Source organism: Scyliorhinus torazame, chromosome 29 (genome assembly GCF_047496885.1).
Source record: "Scyliorhinus torazame isolate Kashiwa2021f chromosome 29, sScyTor2.1, whole genome shotgun sequence".
NCBI classification, from domain to species: domain Eukaryota; kingdom Metazoa; phylum Chordata; class Chondrichthyes; order Carcharhiniformes; family Scyliorhinidae; genus Scyliorhinus; species Scyliorhinus torazame.
This window is the reverse complement of record NC_092735.1, coordinates 37,498,147-37,514,373: the sequence shown is the minus strand read 5'-3', so window position 1 is coordinate 37,514,373 and position 16,227 is coordinate 37,498,147. Positions and strand designations below refer to the sequence as shown.

Here is a 16,227-nt window from a genome sequence, read left to right as displayed (position 1 = left end):
TGAGTTGGCCGAGACTCCGAGCCTAGGCAGTCATTCAGGTGATAACTCACACCCCCTCCGAAACTCCGTGTCCCAGGAATGTGTCCAAAGTGTACCTTTTAGCCTTGTGTAAAAGGGGTCCACTGGCCCAGACCTGCTGGATTGCGGAAAGTGGCGGGGGTGCGGGGAGAGTTGGGAGATATTCAGGAGTCTGGCACACTACCAGTGACAATAGCAACCTGTTGGAATAACTTAAGAATTCCAGATGTTTTAACATGCTTTTGCTCTCTCTGATTTCCTACCAGCCCAAGGGTGGCGGAGGGAGAAGACGAGGAGGACAACGACACAAGGTGAAATCACAGGGAGCAGCTGTGACTCCAGCCAGTGGCTACTAGACACCGAGCATGACTTCAGTAGGCAACGACACAAGGCAAGGAAACTCCTCCCCCCCCCCCCCACCCTCTCTGATATCCTGAAGAATTATGGAAGTGTCTGGAGCCAATCAGGAAGTGACATGGACATTGTTGTTTTTTATTTTTAAAAACATTTTTTGAAATGGATTTTACATTTTAAACCATTTGAAGATGGTGACTGATGCATTTCGGGCTTGTTTTGAATTTTAAGCATGTCTGTAAACTTTTTGATATAAAAATGTTACAAAAAAAATAATCGGCAGCTTGCTCCAATTGAGCTGGAAGAGTGTATGAGGAACGCAGCCAGTCTCTTTCACCCCAGTTATCCTTCACCTTGGGCCTGCTCTTCTGTCCGTTTAATCTCTTCCAGGTCACTTGACCATGACTGAATAATTTATAAATTATCGTTTTTTATTGTCCAGCTTGCCAACGAGGCTGAAGAGTCATTTTCATGTGATCTGAGGGATTCCTGTACTCGATGATGCTGTATTAAGGTCATATACAACCTGGTGCTGGGAGAGGGAGGGGTGGGGGAAGAATATTATTTTACCAAGTCTTAAAAATCAAATCAAAATTGGTAATCTTACAGCTGGTTAAGTGGTTGCAGGAAGTGTTCAGACCTATCTCTGTCCTCATTCGAATTTCCTGCCCCTCCATACGCATTGTGTAGCAAAGTGAGTAAATGCGATTGGTGGGGTCGCCTGTTAAAACTGATACCAGGGTTTTACTCTACAGCATTCAACTGCTTGTCCCCATGTCTTTTTGAGCTTTTGACAGGAGCATGGGAAAGAGAGAGAAGCTGTAGTATAAATCCACCCATTTTAATAGCTGTTTGCCTGCTGTTGGGACCTGAGACAACATTGCCTTGAATGTAAGCTTGTTTTTGCCCCCATCCCCCTCTCCAAAGTTAATTGATGCGGCTGAGGACATTGTTTAGAACAGACTTAACAACGGGCTTACCTAGACCTCACTGAGCTGAGGGTTCAAATCAGCGCTGGTTAATTGAACATTAAACTAGTGTAGTTTTGAGAAGAAACCTGGAAGACAAGCCCAGCGGAAACACACCTCCGACCCCAGCAAATCTGTGACTTTGGGAAATCGTAACTCGATGGGCTGTCTCGCCCTTGGAACTTTTTGAGCAGCCAGGCTTGCTGTGCAAAGCAAATATTGAGACTATCGTGGCGCGAGTACTAATTAGTCGAGGAAGTGTCGGGAAGAAACTTTGTTCCTCCCTCGGCAGCAGTTACTCTGAAATCCATTGATCTGCCGCTAAATTCGATTGGCATAGGTGGAGATCACTGGCAAGATGGTTTATGTATTCCTTTTTCAAGGGTTTGTGTGTGATAGGATTGAGGGATTGGAATGTATGGATCCACATGACAAGTCAGCAGTACAAAGAAAAGTGCCTTGCCTGGAATACTGACACTATTTTCAAAGTGATCCCTTCCGCCAAGAGCAATGTTTCCACGTGCTGTAAAATATTACCCAATTGGCTGTTTTAACCACGGGACCCGAGCTGGGGGCATACTCATTGCTTCAATTTGTAAACCTGTCCCTGTGCTGTTCAATCTTGCCAGGTTTAGAATATTCCGTTTTGTCTCTAGATGTCAGTCATGTACTCTGCAAAACATGTAGCAAGGTCTTGAAGGGAAAAACTGTTTTTACGCATAAAAGGAATACATAAAAATGTACAGCACAGAATATGATCGTTCAGCCCACCCTGTCCGTTGTGTTTCTGCTCCATGTGGTGGGGGGTGATGGAAAGAGAGGAAGGAACATGTGGTGTGGTTGTTTGAACAGCTCCAATATTCTGAAAGCTTCACTCACCTGATCAGTAATTCTGATGGTCAATTAATCCCAGCCACCCTGCACCAAAAGGTTGGGCAGTGTTTTGAATCAATGGGCTTGACAATGGAGCAAAATACAGTCATGGCGCCATCTCAGCATCACCAGCTCCCGGGACTGATTGCAACTTCCTGATGTTAATTTGGAATGCCGGAGGCATGTTGATAATCTCTCTCTCGGAACCCGAGGGTACCAGACCTTCCCTTCCTGTTCTTGGAATGGGGGCATTGTGCTGTGTTCATTAATAAAATTGTTCAACTTCACTGAGCTGTGACTCTATATTTGTACAGTAAGAACTTTACAGATACTGAAGTTTGTGGTGGTGTCCACATACATAATCCAGCTCGAAATGGATATTTGAACTCTTCAGTTAGAGTGTGAGAATTAAGTGAGATGAAAGGCAGGGTTTTTAAAATCTGTGGTTGCTTCACTTCCTTCAGTGGGGAAATGAAGTTCATATATACGCACTTTGGGCTGAGGTGGGTGTTTTTTTTAAACTGAAATTGGTGCATTTGGTTGAGAATGTGGGGCTTGTCAGCAATTTCTGTTGGACAACACTTGTTATCCTAGGAATAGGAATTCTCAGGTTTGGGTGGGTTATGCAAAGACAGATATGCAAAATTGGTCACCCAACACGGCAGCCTTGGGAGTTCCCTCTACACTGGTCCTGGGTTCCAATCCCACCACTGCAGATGGTGAAATTTGAATTCAATTTTTAAAAATCTGGAATTAAAAATCTAAATGATGACCATGAAAAGCATCACCAATTGTCATTAAATTCCACTTAGTTCACTGACATCCTTCAGGGAAGGAAATCCACCGTCCTTACCCGGTCTGGCCTAGATGTGACTCTAGATCCACACGGTGATGCGAGTTGACTCTTAACTGCCCCACTGAAATGGCCGAGGTTCTCGGTACAAGTGCTGGCTCAGCCAGTGACACCCACACCGAAAGAACAAATTTTTTAAAATCACGCTTGTCCCACAGTGATAACCTAGATTAAACTCCTCTGGGAAAAGTGTTGCCAAAATCGGTTTCCTTCTATACATGATAAAAAAGAAGCAGTGAATATAGGACAAGTTCACAATTTATTTTTGCAGGTTACAGTTAATCTGACCAATACCTTTTCTTTAAAAAAAACTGTTGGATATCTACAGTAAACGATGAGGACTGTAGCAAAGATTTGGGTGCCCACACTGCAGGCTGTTAGTATTTTCTGTACAAGTAGCCAGCTAGAAATAACAGAGCAGATTGTATGGCATTTAAAATCACACTCAAGTACTGCTTAAAAGCTGCTACTTCACAACCTGCTCACATTCTTTCAATTTAAATGTAATCTGCGCTGTACCAAGTGTGGGATCTGATTTGTCTGACACTGATTAAGTGCTGTGTTGCAGGCTGAAATGGCAGCAGTCAAGGAAAAATGGATCTCTGTGCAGCAAGATAGAGAGAGAACCACTTGATTTTCATAATTGTCAAGGTATTTGGAATAGGCAATATCCCAACATATTACAATACCAGGTCTCCAGTCTAACCATTGAAACCATAGTTTAAAAATCAACAGCAAGGCTACCAGACACCATATAACATTTGCTACAGTCCAGGGATATCAGATCAAATGCAACAACAGTAAAACATTAACTACACTGTACAGCATCACGAGTGATGTAAACAATCCTCCCAAAATACTGACAGTATCATCTAATAAAACAATGTAATGGGGGCAGGAATAAACCAGTTTAAATAATTCCACATGCATAGCTTGTGTAGACACAGGTCCAAGTAAGTTTGAATACACCATAAACTGCACCAGGTAAGAAATGTGTTGATTGTTGCACCCCAGGTTACGATATAGGATAAATATATTTATACATTTTAATTTTCATGAATAATAAATTAATGCATATGATACACTACAAAATAAATTCTTTGGACATCTAATTTTACTCACGTCTAAAATGAAAGGGACCTGTTCACCTGAAAGTGAGATTAGCATTCCCCATGCGCTATGGAAAACTTTGATTGAATGGGGGACATGAGGGTGGAGTGTCTGACCCTGGGCTCTGCCAACATGGAAATCCAGGGTGGCCCGTGCCCACTTGGTTCACTACACCCTGGGAGGGATGATCGAATGCAGCACAGGTTAGAGGGCACAGGCCCTCGGGCCTGGACAGTTCACGGTGAGCCACCAAAGGAGCTTTGCCCATCAGCTGCTTCCAATACCACCATTAAACGGTTAGTCCTCTACAACCCCAACGCAAAAAAAATAAATAATGTACATGGCACAAGATGCCCAGGTCCCTTTGAATGCTGCAAACTTTACAAAAATAAAATACTGAACATAGTTTCTAAACCAATGCCGTGATAGAAGAAAAAATAGAGCAGGTTTTCAGAGAGAATCAGAGTGCCTTGGTGTTGCTGTACTGAGGCGCTCATGGAGCAGATACCAAGATGTACAAGGAGAAACACCAGACAAGGTAAAGTACACCGAGGGGTGAGCTATCAGGGACAGAAAGGGAACAATTCATTTTCATAGAAATCGGCGTGCAATAATATTTTTTAAAATCTATTATACTACACGGTGACTGAGGAACCAGCAGCTTTCCCAGGGCCTGTTTCCACCAAGTCAGACTCTGCCTCAAGTTCGCTGAAATAAAGAGGGAGGAAACCCAAGGGCAGCACGGTAGCATTGTGGATAGCGCAATTGCTTCACAGCTCCAGGGTCCCAGGTTCGATTCCGGCTTGGGTCACTGTCTGTGCGGAGTCTGCACATCCTCCCCGTGTGTGCGTGGGTTTCCTCCGGGTGCTCCGGTTTCCTCCCACAGTCCAAAGATGTGCAGGTTAGGTGGATTGGCCATGATAAATTGCCCTTAGTGTCCAAAATTGCCCTTAGTGTTGGGTGGGGTTACTGGGTTATGGGGATAGGGGGGAGGTGTTGACCTTGAGTGGGGTGCTCTTTCCAAGAGCCGGTGCAGACTCGATGGGCCGAATGGCCTCCTTCTGCACTGTAAATTCTATGATGTGTGAAAATCCCTGTTCCCACATACTTAATAACAAACATTAGTCCCCTTCAATGTTCCCACCTTACCCTACTGATTGGCGCCAATACAATGTCATATCCGACAGCACATCCTTACAACCATTTCTGGACACTCAATCACTCTTGTTCAAAATCGGAGCAAAGTAACTCAAAGCTTCAGCATTTTAGCTTTCACTTTTAGTGCTGTTGACTGAAATGTCTGCGGATTTTCAGGCACCCACCAGGAGCACTTCCTCCCAGGATATGTACAGCACATAGATACAGAGTAAAGCTCCCTCTACACTGTCCCCATCAAACACTCCCAGGACAGGTACAGCACAGTGTTAGATACAGAGTAAAGCTCCCTCTACACTGTCCCCCAACACTCCCAGGACAGGTACAGCACAGGGTTAGATACAGAGTAAAGCTCCCTCTACACTGTCCCCATCAAACACTCCCAGGACAGGCACAGCACGGGGTTAGATACAGAGTAAAGCTCCCTCTACACTGTCCCCCAACACTCCCAGGACAGGTACAGCACAGGGTTAGATACAGAGTAAAGCTCCCTCTACACTGTCCCCATCAAACACTCCCAAGACAGGTACAGCACAGGGTTAGATACAGAGTAAAGCTCCCTCTACACTGTCCCCATCAAACACTCCCAGGACAGGTACAGCACAGGGTTAGATATAGAGTAAAGCTCCCTCTACACTGTCCCCATCAAACACTCCCAGGACAGGTACAGCACAGGGTTAGATACAGAGTAAAACACCTGGGTCACTCCTCGAGCTCCAGTGAAACATTTCCCATGTCAGCCACCTTTCAGCCTCTAAGTTCCCTTATTAGCACCAAGTCACAGGTTGAAGATCAGAGTTTAATCAAATGTATCACCCCCAACCCTGTCAACATTTAGGGGCACAGAGGTCCAACTCCTTTCACTGTCATAACCCGAGAAATCGTCAATTTAGAAAATATTGATGATGTTTTTTGAGGCTCAATTTGATGTGAGAATTAAAAGTGGAGGATAGACTGTCAAACTCGAAAGCAAAGAGGTTCAAAGTCTGCTGATCGCCTCAAGAGTATCACTGCTTGGCTGTAGTATGTGACAGAGTCCAGGGGACAGAGCAGGAGGGATGAAAGTACCCTAATGAGGATGGTAGAGATGCAAAGAAATTCAACAGTAAAATCTGTAAACAAAGTGTCGGTCAGAACATAATACAAGAATACTTATTCCATACCAGATACCTAAAATTGCTGCACTAAAAGTGCATCTTGAGGCTTATGTACATTGTGTGCTGCTAGTGTTATTCAGTTTTACCCAGGATAGCATGTTTCTGTAGAAGTACTGAAGTTTTCTTGGGACACTTGTACCTTGAGAACTGGGTCCACTAAGGTGAACAAATCAGGTCAGATAATTCAAAACACTAACTAATTCCAATGTCAAAAATTATATTGTAAAGTTTGTTGGAAGGTTATCAAGTAACAAACCCTACCCAGAGATCGTTAAAACAGGAGGGTTTTTGTAAGGAACCATTAATACTGCAGAGTTAGTGCATACAGAGATCATTAATACTGTAGAGGGTCACTGTTATACAGAGAATTAATACTGCTGTGGGCCATTGTATACGGAGAATTAATATTGCAGAGAACATTTAATTCAAGTCGGAATGGGAGTTCTTTCAAAGTTTCATGTATTTGATCTGCACTCGAATTATAGAAGTGGTTTTGTTTTGAACTGCAGCGCACCCAGACTCCATGGGGTTTGTAAACTTCTAAAATTTTCCTTCCACCCAATCGTTAACCAGACCTCACCATAACCCGGGGGAGCGAGTCCGAGGGGCTGCAGAGGAATTAGGGGCTGAGCTTCAACAGAATTGAACTTTTTTTAAACAAAAACACATTTGGCCCAGTCGGAAAATTCAGCAAGCACCTTTGGGGAAAGGTGACTGTGAGGGAAGGTCCTGGCTGTGTTCGGTATAGAGGAGCAGTCAGTCAATCACTCTGGAAAGACTGGCTGACATACACACATACACAAATGACCGTATTAACTGGTCACGGGTGCAGTTCCCTGCTAACGGATGACAGAGGAGTAGAACAGACTCGCTTTACACCTCGCACCATTCCCAAATGTGCAAAAAATACCCCTGTCTGCCTGCCCCATGCTGAAATAACTCCCACGTGCCCAAATCCCCTCTCATCTCTGCTTATCATTCCTGAGGCCTTACATCTTCAAACAAGCACTAAAATCAGGCAGCCGTGCTAAGATTTTAGAAGTTTAACTTTCTTATTGATCAACGTCTGATGTGCCAGTGACAATGGGACAACTCTGAGCGTGAAGGCAGCGCTGAACCCGGCTCAGTTGCTGCCACTGGGGCTGGTGGACAAAGGCTTTGGTTCGCAAATTCACGTTACCAAAAATGAGAAGGAGATTGTAGGAACACCGCTGAATTGTGTTGATATGGGGCAGTGAAGATGTCTCAGAATTTCAGATCACACCAGGAGGCAGAAGTATCACAAAACTGGACCAAATCTTATAAATGGAAACAACATAATGGATATTCCCGATGGTGACGGTCCTGAAGTACGAATACAGCCCTCAGGACTTCAACGGCGTGGATTTGAGTTTCTCCTACTTCTGTTTCCTTATGTTCACTTCTATTTATCAATTTCCAGTTACATTTATTTTGTTTGTGGAAGTGAGAGGTGAATGATGTACAAAAGCCTGGATTTCTTTTAAATCGTTTTCTTTTTCTTTTAAAAAAAAAAAAGCCCGTTAGATTGGGGACTCTAGAAGCCTCTGGGTAGGTTAGGAGAGGATACTGTTGGTGATAAATATTACCAACTTTCTAACTCTGGAATATATTAAGTACAAATTGGCAGAAAAGTGTATCTCAACTTGCCCCAAGTGGGGTTCAACGAAAGCCAGATATGCGCCCGCTGCCTACTGCTGGAAGTATTTACTGGGATAACTGGCATCCGTACTGGTCACGCTCAAGAAGCTGCCAGACACAATGACTAGCAGGAGAGTTACGGCACTTGCTACCAGGCCTTTCTGCACATCCCTCTGAACCGCTCAGAAATTAAAATACTTCCTTACCTCATGTGATGACCAGAGTTATTCCAGGAATCTAACTTCTGAGAATTGCATTCTACAACTGCCTGTCAGTGCTCTTTATTAACAAGATCACCGGCAGCACCAGACTCCAGCAACGTACTGCAAGATCTTTATACAGGTTGAGGGGCCAGAGCAATTGTCAAGAATGCAACAACTTGCGACGGGCACCCGTGACAGAGGTGGTAACGACATAAAGCTGCAAACAAGCTTCCCGCAAGCTCTCAAAGTGCCCTATGAAACAGACGTCTCGAGTCAGGCAACGTTTTTGTTTTCTGCCCGCCCCATACTTAGACAGACCCAAAACAAAGGTGACGCAGCACTGAAAAAGCAAGCGCCCTTGCCACCTTTGTGATTTAGCCACACAAAATTGACCAACTTGGCCAGACGGCCAGCATTCTCTACCTGGTGGCCAGGGGGATTTGGGTTACTGGGTAAATTTGTCAATCAGATTTCCATCGCTGTGATGAAGCAAAGGGAGAAATGCAAGTTAGCTCTGCATCTCTACTGTCATCACAGCAAGCTGCGAGCATCTTCCCCGCTCACACTTGAGACTTTACGGAGCTGCTAAATCGGACATGTCACTTCACCGTCCAGGATGGCAGAGTGTAATTTAACACACAGAATCTTGGGAAACTTTCTTGTATCTTAATGACATTCCCACAATTGTCCAAAATGGAAGAACTCTGGATATTTTCCGGCTGGAATTTTACAGAGGGTAGAGGGAAACCACAGTTATAAAACAGATTACTTAAACACGAGCTGAGACAGGGATCATAATAAAAATGGGTTAGTGGAGCTTGCAGACGGACCAGGGGCAGGGGGGGCTGCCATGGTAACATAGGTCGACCCCATCATCCCTTGCACGCCAGTGCTCTGTGGCATCCGCATCACTGGCACGGTTACCATGGGGGCAGCCCCCACCCTGGGCATCGTGAAGGAGGCAGCGCTCATACTGACGGGTCCAAATGGAGTCTGGGTCACAGCCATCATGGAGCTGGACATCTGTGCAGACGCGGCGTGGAATGGGTTCGCCGATGGAGCAGGTGCACCTGTGGAGGAAACAGAGACCATGGTCAGAACTCAGGAGGGAGGAAGACAATTGCTCTGAACCCCCCACCAAGGTTAAAACTCCTCCTCACTCGGAATACTTTTGAAGACACCAACTCCGGTTCAAGTCCAATTCACAGGGCAGTGACATCTATTGGGCACCTCACCCAGTGACCGATGGGTTACTGAGCCAAGAGCAGAATGTGGTACTCACCCTGCGCCAGGAAGGGGTTGGTGCTGACATTTGGATGTCCTGTGCGGGTGATGAGGGTGTCCAGGTTCACCAGCGAAGCATTCGGGCTCAGGAAAGATTCGGGATTCTTCTGCATGGTTGGCTGATGCCTGGGGGTGGGCTGCTTGGAGGTCACCGTGCTAGACATGGAGGACATGTCAAAGACGTCAGGGCAGCGTCCAACGACAGACGTGGCCGGAGTGGTCAGACCATCACCCAGTACCTCAAACCTGCCACCTGAGGGCACAGCAAGCGGATTGGCTTGTTTTTAAAGAAGTCACATTCCTTACATGACAATTAAACTGTTAACAGCACCTATCCCATCAAATGAGGAGGGAACAAGGAAGTTAGACAAAGGAGAATCAGTGGACGTGATTTATTTAGATTTCCAGAAGGCCTTTGACAAGGTGCTGCATAGGAGACTGTTAAATAAGTTAAGAGCACATGGTGTTAAGGGTAAGATCCTGGCATGGATAGAGGATTGGCTGATTGGCAGAAGGCAGAGAGTGGGGGTAAAGGGGTCTTTTTCAGGATGGCAGCCAGTGACTAGTGGTGTGCCTCAGGGGTCGGTGCTGGGACCACAACTTTTCACAATGTACATTAATGAACTGAAAGGTACTGAAGGCACTGTTGCTAAGTTTGCAGATGATACAAAGATCTGTGGAGGGACAGGTAGTATCGAGCAAGCAAGGGGGCTGCAGAAGGACTTGGACAGGTTAGGAGAGTGGGCAATGATGTGGCAAATTAAATACAACGTGGAAGAGTGTGAGGTTATGCACTATGGAAGGAGGAATTTAGACATGGACTATTTTCTAAATGGGGAAATGCTTCGGAAATCAGAAGCACAAAGGGACTTGGGAGTCCTTGTTCACGATTCTCTTAATGTTAATGTGCAGGTTCAGTCAGCAGTTAAGAAGGCAAATGCAATGTTAGCATTCATGTCAAGAGGCCTCGAATACAAGAACAGGGAGGTACTTCTGAGGCTGTATAAGGCTCTGGTCAGACCCCATTTGGAGTATTATGAGCAGTTTTGGGCCCCATACCCAAGGAAGGATGTGCTGGCCTTGGAAAGGGTCCAGAGGAGGTTCACAAGAACGATCCCCCTGAACCCCCCACCAAGGTTAAAACCCCTCCCCACTCGGAATACTTTTGAAAACACCAACTCCGGTTCAGGTCCAATTCACAGGGCAGTGACAGCTATTGGGCACCTCACCCAGTGACCGATGGGTTACTGAGCCAAGAGCAGAATGTGGTACTCACCCTGCGCCAGGAAAGGATTGGTGCTGACATTTGGATGCCCCATGCGGGTGATGAGGGTGTCCAGCTTCACCAGCGAAGCATTCGGGCTCAGAAAAGATTCGGGAATGAAGAGCTTGTCGTATGAGGAATGGTTGAGGACTCTGGGTCTGTACTCGTTGGAGTTTAGATGGGTGAGGGGGAATCTTATTGAAACTTACAGGATACTGCAAGGTCTGGACAGAGTGGGCGTGGAGAGGATGTTTCCACTTGGAGGAGAAACTAGAAGCAGAGGACACCATCTCAGACTAAAGGGACGATCCTTTAAAACAGAGATGAGGAGGCATTTCTTCAGCCAGAGGGTGGTGAATCTGTGGAGCTCTTTGCCGCAGAAGTCTGTGGAGGCCAAATCACTGAGTGTCTTTCAGACAGAGATAGATAGGTTCTTGATTAATAAGGGGATCAGCGGTTATGGGGAGAAGGCAGGAGAATGGGGATGAGAAAATATCAGCCATGATTGAATGGCGGAGCAGACTCGATGGGCCGAGTGGCCTAATTCTGCTCCTATGTCCTATGGTCTTATATAAATCGGATTGATGGAGGGCGAGCGCACATCTCAAAACAGTAGCACCGTCGAAGAAATTCCCCTCTCGATATGGCTGGAAAACGTCAACAAATTTTCAGCCCTCATCACTCGTACCCGGAGGGGCACAGTTTCTGCTTTGAACTCCATGCGAGGACTGGAATCGCGATCCTGGGGGATGAGATGCGTCTTAATGAGGCCGTGCTGGGTACGGGACGGAGCTGGTGTGGAGCAGGGACATGGCTGAATAGGCCGAAGGGCCTGCCCCATATCCCAGACCGTCTTTGTGAGCTTAAACTCGTGAGTTTCTGGAAAACGAAACAAATCCACTCCACATAGGGCGACTGAAGCAGAGACTGGATGAGGCACACAATCCTCAAGCTGTAGTTAGCACAATTGCTTCACAGCTCCAGGGTCCCAGGTTCAATTCCCGGCATGGGTCACTGTCTGTGGGGAGTCTGCACTTTCTCCCCGTGTGTGCGTGGGTTTCCTCCGGGGGCTCCGGTTTCCTCCCAGTCCAAAGATGTGCAGGTTAGGTGGATTGGCCATGATAAATTGTCCTTAGTGTCCAAAAAGGTTAGGTGGGGTTACTGGGTTATGGGGATACGGTGGAGTTGTGGGCTTGGGTAGGGTGCCCTTTCCAAGGCCGGTGCAGACTCGATGGGCCGAAAGGCCTCCTGCACTGTAAATTCTCTGATTCTAGATTGCCCCAATGCTATTTTTAAAAAATACAGTAATTCCCCACTTAAATTTTGTGCAGGCATTCATGAAAAGTGACACGTTAAATGAAATTAGGTTCAGCGAATCCGATCTCATTACAACTAATGTAAAAACTGTAGTTGGGTTCTTGTGGCAGCCTTCCGGGTTTGCACTGTGGCGGGCAACTGTGTTAAAAAGTTGAAATATTGTGCATTACAAAATTGCCTGGCTCCATCCGGCAGCTCAGTACACAGTGCCGGTGTCGGGCAGCAACCCCAACAGCACAGGGGCAACGCCTCAAAATGCTGTGCGCAGGCCACAAATCAGATAGTGAATGTTGCAATGTGACTGAGTCCTTTATTTTATCAGCATTATAACAAAACAACTTTGACCGTTAAGTGAGGAATTACTGTTTTGTACGCCGGGGACAATGAGGATTTTCTCCTTGCCCTGTTGCAGCGGGTTTTCCAGGTACATATCTCAATGCAAGACCCCACCCCCATCAACTCATCAAAGCTGCCTTCAATAGCCAGCCCCGAATATGTCAGCTGGCGGTCCAGAGGAGGGTGGGAGGAGGGGCGTGCCACTCCAACTGGGCTTGAACCAGTTTCACCCGATATTCTCAAGCAAAACACTCGCCAGCAGTTTCCACGCCTCAGCGATCAGGATCGGGAACTTGGCTCGCTGACCCCGAGCTGCTGATTGTCAACCTCCTCCTGCTGCCCTAGCCAAGGTCAGCCAACGCAGTGGGGACCAGGAATGGCTCAATATCAGCACGTCCACTGGAGGAGCTGACAATCATTAACCCAATCCAACAGGGAGCGAGCCAGGGAGAAAGGTAAACTGGAGCTCTCGTCCCCAAAGATGTCACAGGTAAGATGGGCAGAATAGTCTTCCTTTGCACAGTAAGGTTCCAGTATTTAATTTCAAATGCCCCAGTGAGAAATTCCAGGCTCAGATATTCTACTTGGACAACAGGCCCACACATACAGAGTAATACCGAATAAACCTACAATCCCCATTGAGCGGGTCTTGTAGCAAAAACATCCTGCAGTGTAACAAGAGGAGGTAAGCTCACCTGTGCTCTGACCGTCTGCATTCCTGGGTGATCCTCGCAGGTGGCTGAATGCGGAGAAATCATCGGTCACGGCTGCGTCGGCAGCACTGAGAGAGTGGAAGGGGGAAGCCACTGAGTGAGGAAACAATTTTAACATTTCACCACGAGGCAACTTACAGACTCTGCAATGAACTCCCCCCTCCCTCCAACACATGGACAGCAAGACGGGGGCAGAAACCGGGAAACACGCTTCATGTCTCCTCCCAGCCAGTTCCCAATTATATTGTAGAGTCGTGGCTGCCGACACACACACTGAGAACAATGGGGCTGGTTCAGCACAGTGGGCTAAATAGCTGACTTGTAATGCAGAACAAGATCAGCAGCGCAGGTTCAAATCCCGTACCGGCCTCCCCAAACAGGCACCAGAATGTGGAAACTAGGGGCTTTTCACAGTAACTTCATTGAAGCCTACTTGTGACAATAAGCGATTATTATTATTATTATTATTATGAGAGTGAACTACTAATTCAGAGAACGTGAACTCAAATACCACCACAGCGGGTCGGAACAATATATTCAGTTTGAAGATAAATAGAAGCCAGGATCAGTAAAAGGTTGTGAAGCTGACAAGATTGTAGTAAAAATCCAACTGGATCACGACTATTCTTTAGGGAAGGACAACAGTCTGGGCCCAGTCCCCGACAGATTCCTCTCGACACCAGCAACACAGGACTGAATGGTTGGAGTAAAACAATATAATAGATCGCAGAGCAGGAGCTGTGAAGGAGAGACACACTCTTGGCCACAGCTGGCATAGGACTGGGAGGTAAAGGGGGGAAATTACATTTACTATTCCACCTTAAGTCTCGAACACCCCAAACACTTCACCTAAAACAAATTGCTTTGCAGTGCAGTCATTTTATACAGATGATTGTCACTTTCAACACAGCACAATCTCACAAACCGCTGTGAAACAATCAATTAATTTACTATTGGTGGTGTTGGCTAGTTGGGTTATTTAGCACAGTGAAAGTACTCTCTCTATTGGCTGTGATATAAATGTAACTTTTCAACCGAGGAGGATAGCGGAACAGAACAGGAGAACGCCCCAAATAAAAGCAAAATATTGCGGATACTAGAAATTAATAATAATCTTTATTGTCACAAGTAGGCTTACATTAACATTGCAATGAAGTTTCTGTGAAAATCCCCTAGTCGCCACACTCCGGCGCCTGTTCAGGTACACTGAGAGAGAATTCAGAATGTCCAAATTACCTAACAGCACGTCTTTCGGGACTTTTGGGAGGAAACCGGAGCACCCGGAGGAAACCCACGCAGACACAGGGAGAACGTGCAGACTCCGCACAGGCAGTGACCCAAGCCGGGAATCGAACCTGGGACCCAGGTGCTGTGAAGCAACAGTGCTAACCACTGCGCTACCGTGCCGTGGAAAATGCTGGGAAAACACCGCAGGTCTAGCGTTCGCTGCTCCTTTTCCAAATATCTCAATATATAGTTGGTTGATATAATCCTTCAAAGCATTCACAAAGCGTTGTATTGGATTATGAAAGGGTGCCAAATCTCCCCTATGCCACAAGCTAAACAGCAGTAGGACCCTATCATTGAACACCCTATAGATACATCACCAGGTATTAAATGCAATCGCACCAAAATTGAAAAGCTGGTGCGGAGATTCCAAAACTGAATCTCCATCCGAACAAATAAAAGGTTCACACTTTTTTTTTAAAAAAAGAACGCAATTGAGTTTATCCAACGAAGATTTTTCACTCTGGTGTTCTATACGCACCTCTATCAAGTCTTACCTGGAGGAGACGTAGGAGCCCAAGGGTCTCGGTCAGTCACTGCTGTAGCTGAACCCCAGGGGTCTGTGCTCCTTGGCTGTTGCTCTCCTGACAAGCGGCGACTCGAAGCTCCCCACGGATCAGAGGAAGCGGCAGCCAGTCTGGAACCTGCTGTAGGAGTGATTAAATCTTTAATTTACCCGACCCCAAAAAAACAGAGATTTTCGGCTCAACTCAAGCAATGACCATCAAGAACCGATAGTCATTTGGACAAACTACAACATAATGAGATGATGGAGTGGAGTAAATTATTGGAGACATTTTCAGTCATCAGCAGGGTACCTACTGTCAATGTAAATACAAGGAGTGAACGTGACAGACGGTGCATGCAACCTGAGCCCCAGAGACAACGATGAACATCAATATGTTCACCAATGTGATTGCTGTTAAATAGGATCACATCACATCTCAAACCTCTCTGTGCAATTCAGAGTGAACTACAATTCAGCGACTACGACGCAGGAGGCAGTTTGCCCACGTCAATACCCACGCCACAAGGAAATAGATTAACCACTCAATCTGTTCCTCAGTGGTTTGGGCCGACTGGAGAATTTCCAGCTATAAAAATACTCCTACTGGATCTCCACATCCACTTGCACCATCGGAAAAAGCAAGACGGTCATACTAAGCCAGTACTGCAACAAGGTGTTAAACAGGGAACATAACTGATGGTCCAGTGCAATGAGTGTTATCTTGCTGGCTGAAACATTAAACAGAATCCCACCTGCCTACTCTGGTGGTTCGAGCTGATTAAAGATTCCACGCACTTTTCAAGGTACAGGGATTACATTCTCGATAGGGGGCTTTCATTAAACTCTGTAGACTCTGGGAGAACAACGCCCCCATGCGGGACAGAGAGATAGAGACAGATACGCTCACACCAACATTTAAAAAAGCTTCTGCAGCTTAAGTAACCTTGGGATGTGCACTCAGTTGTGTCAGAATCTACACAGTGCCTCTGTAGTTTGCACTGAGTGCTGAATTTGGTGCATTTGAGTGCGATAGTGAGAGTTTGGTGACCGAGGGAGTTAGGTGAGGAGGGAGTAAGGTGCTCCTTTCATTTTGTTTCCGACATTTCCGCAAAGAGAGCCAGGAGTTTACAGAAAGTGTAGCTGACTGGGAGCAGGGTCGGAGGGCGGA

General features: G+C 46.2%; 2 protein-coding genes across 9 annotated transcripts in view; one reads left to right on the top strand and one right to left on the bottom strand.

Moving 5' to 3' along the window:
* LOC140404069 (GTP-binding protein 1-like) overlaps positions 1 to 2,500 on the top strand; it is a 29,081-nt gene extending 26,581 nt beyond the window's left edge. For 2 of the 4 annotated variants that reach the window (XM_072492437.1, XM_072492439.1), the window contains 2 exons: positions 285 to 409; positions 815 to 2,500. In XM_072492437.1, coding sequence (XP_072348538.1) covers positions 285 to 374 — 90 coding nt within the window. In that variant the 3' untranslated portion in view covers positions 375 to 409; positions 815 to 2,500. Of the gene's footprint in view, positions 1 to 284 lie in introns of all 4 variants that reach the window. The other 2 variants (XM_072492436.1, XM_072492438.1) reach the window with 1 other exon arrangement.
* Positions 2,501 to 3,306: 806 nt separating this feature from the next.
* LOC140404070 (epsin-2-like) overlaps positions 3,307 to 16,227 on the bottom strand; it is a 73,020-nt gene continuing 60,099 nt past the window's right edge. For all 5 annotated transcript variants that reach the window (XM_072492441.1, XM_072492440.1, XM_072492442.1 and 2 more), the window contains exons 8-11: positions 15,049 to 15,198; positions 13,247 to 13,357; positions 9,633 to 9,887; positions 3,307 to 9,420 (exon numbers count right to left, since the gene is read on the bottom strand). In XM_072492441.1, the coding sequence (XP_072348542.1) occupies positions 9,143 to 9,420; positions 9,633 to 9,887; positions 13,247 to 13,357; positions 15,049 to 15,198 (794 nt within the window). In that variant the 3' untranslated portion in view covers positions 3,307 to 9,142. The remainder of the gene's footprint in view (positions 9,421 to 9,632; positions 9,888 to 13,246; positions 13,358 to 15,048; positions 15,199 to 16,227) is intronic.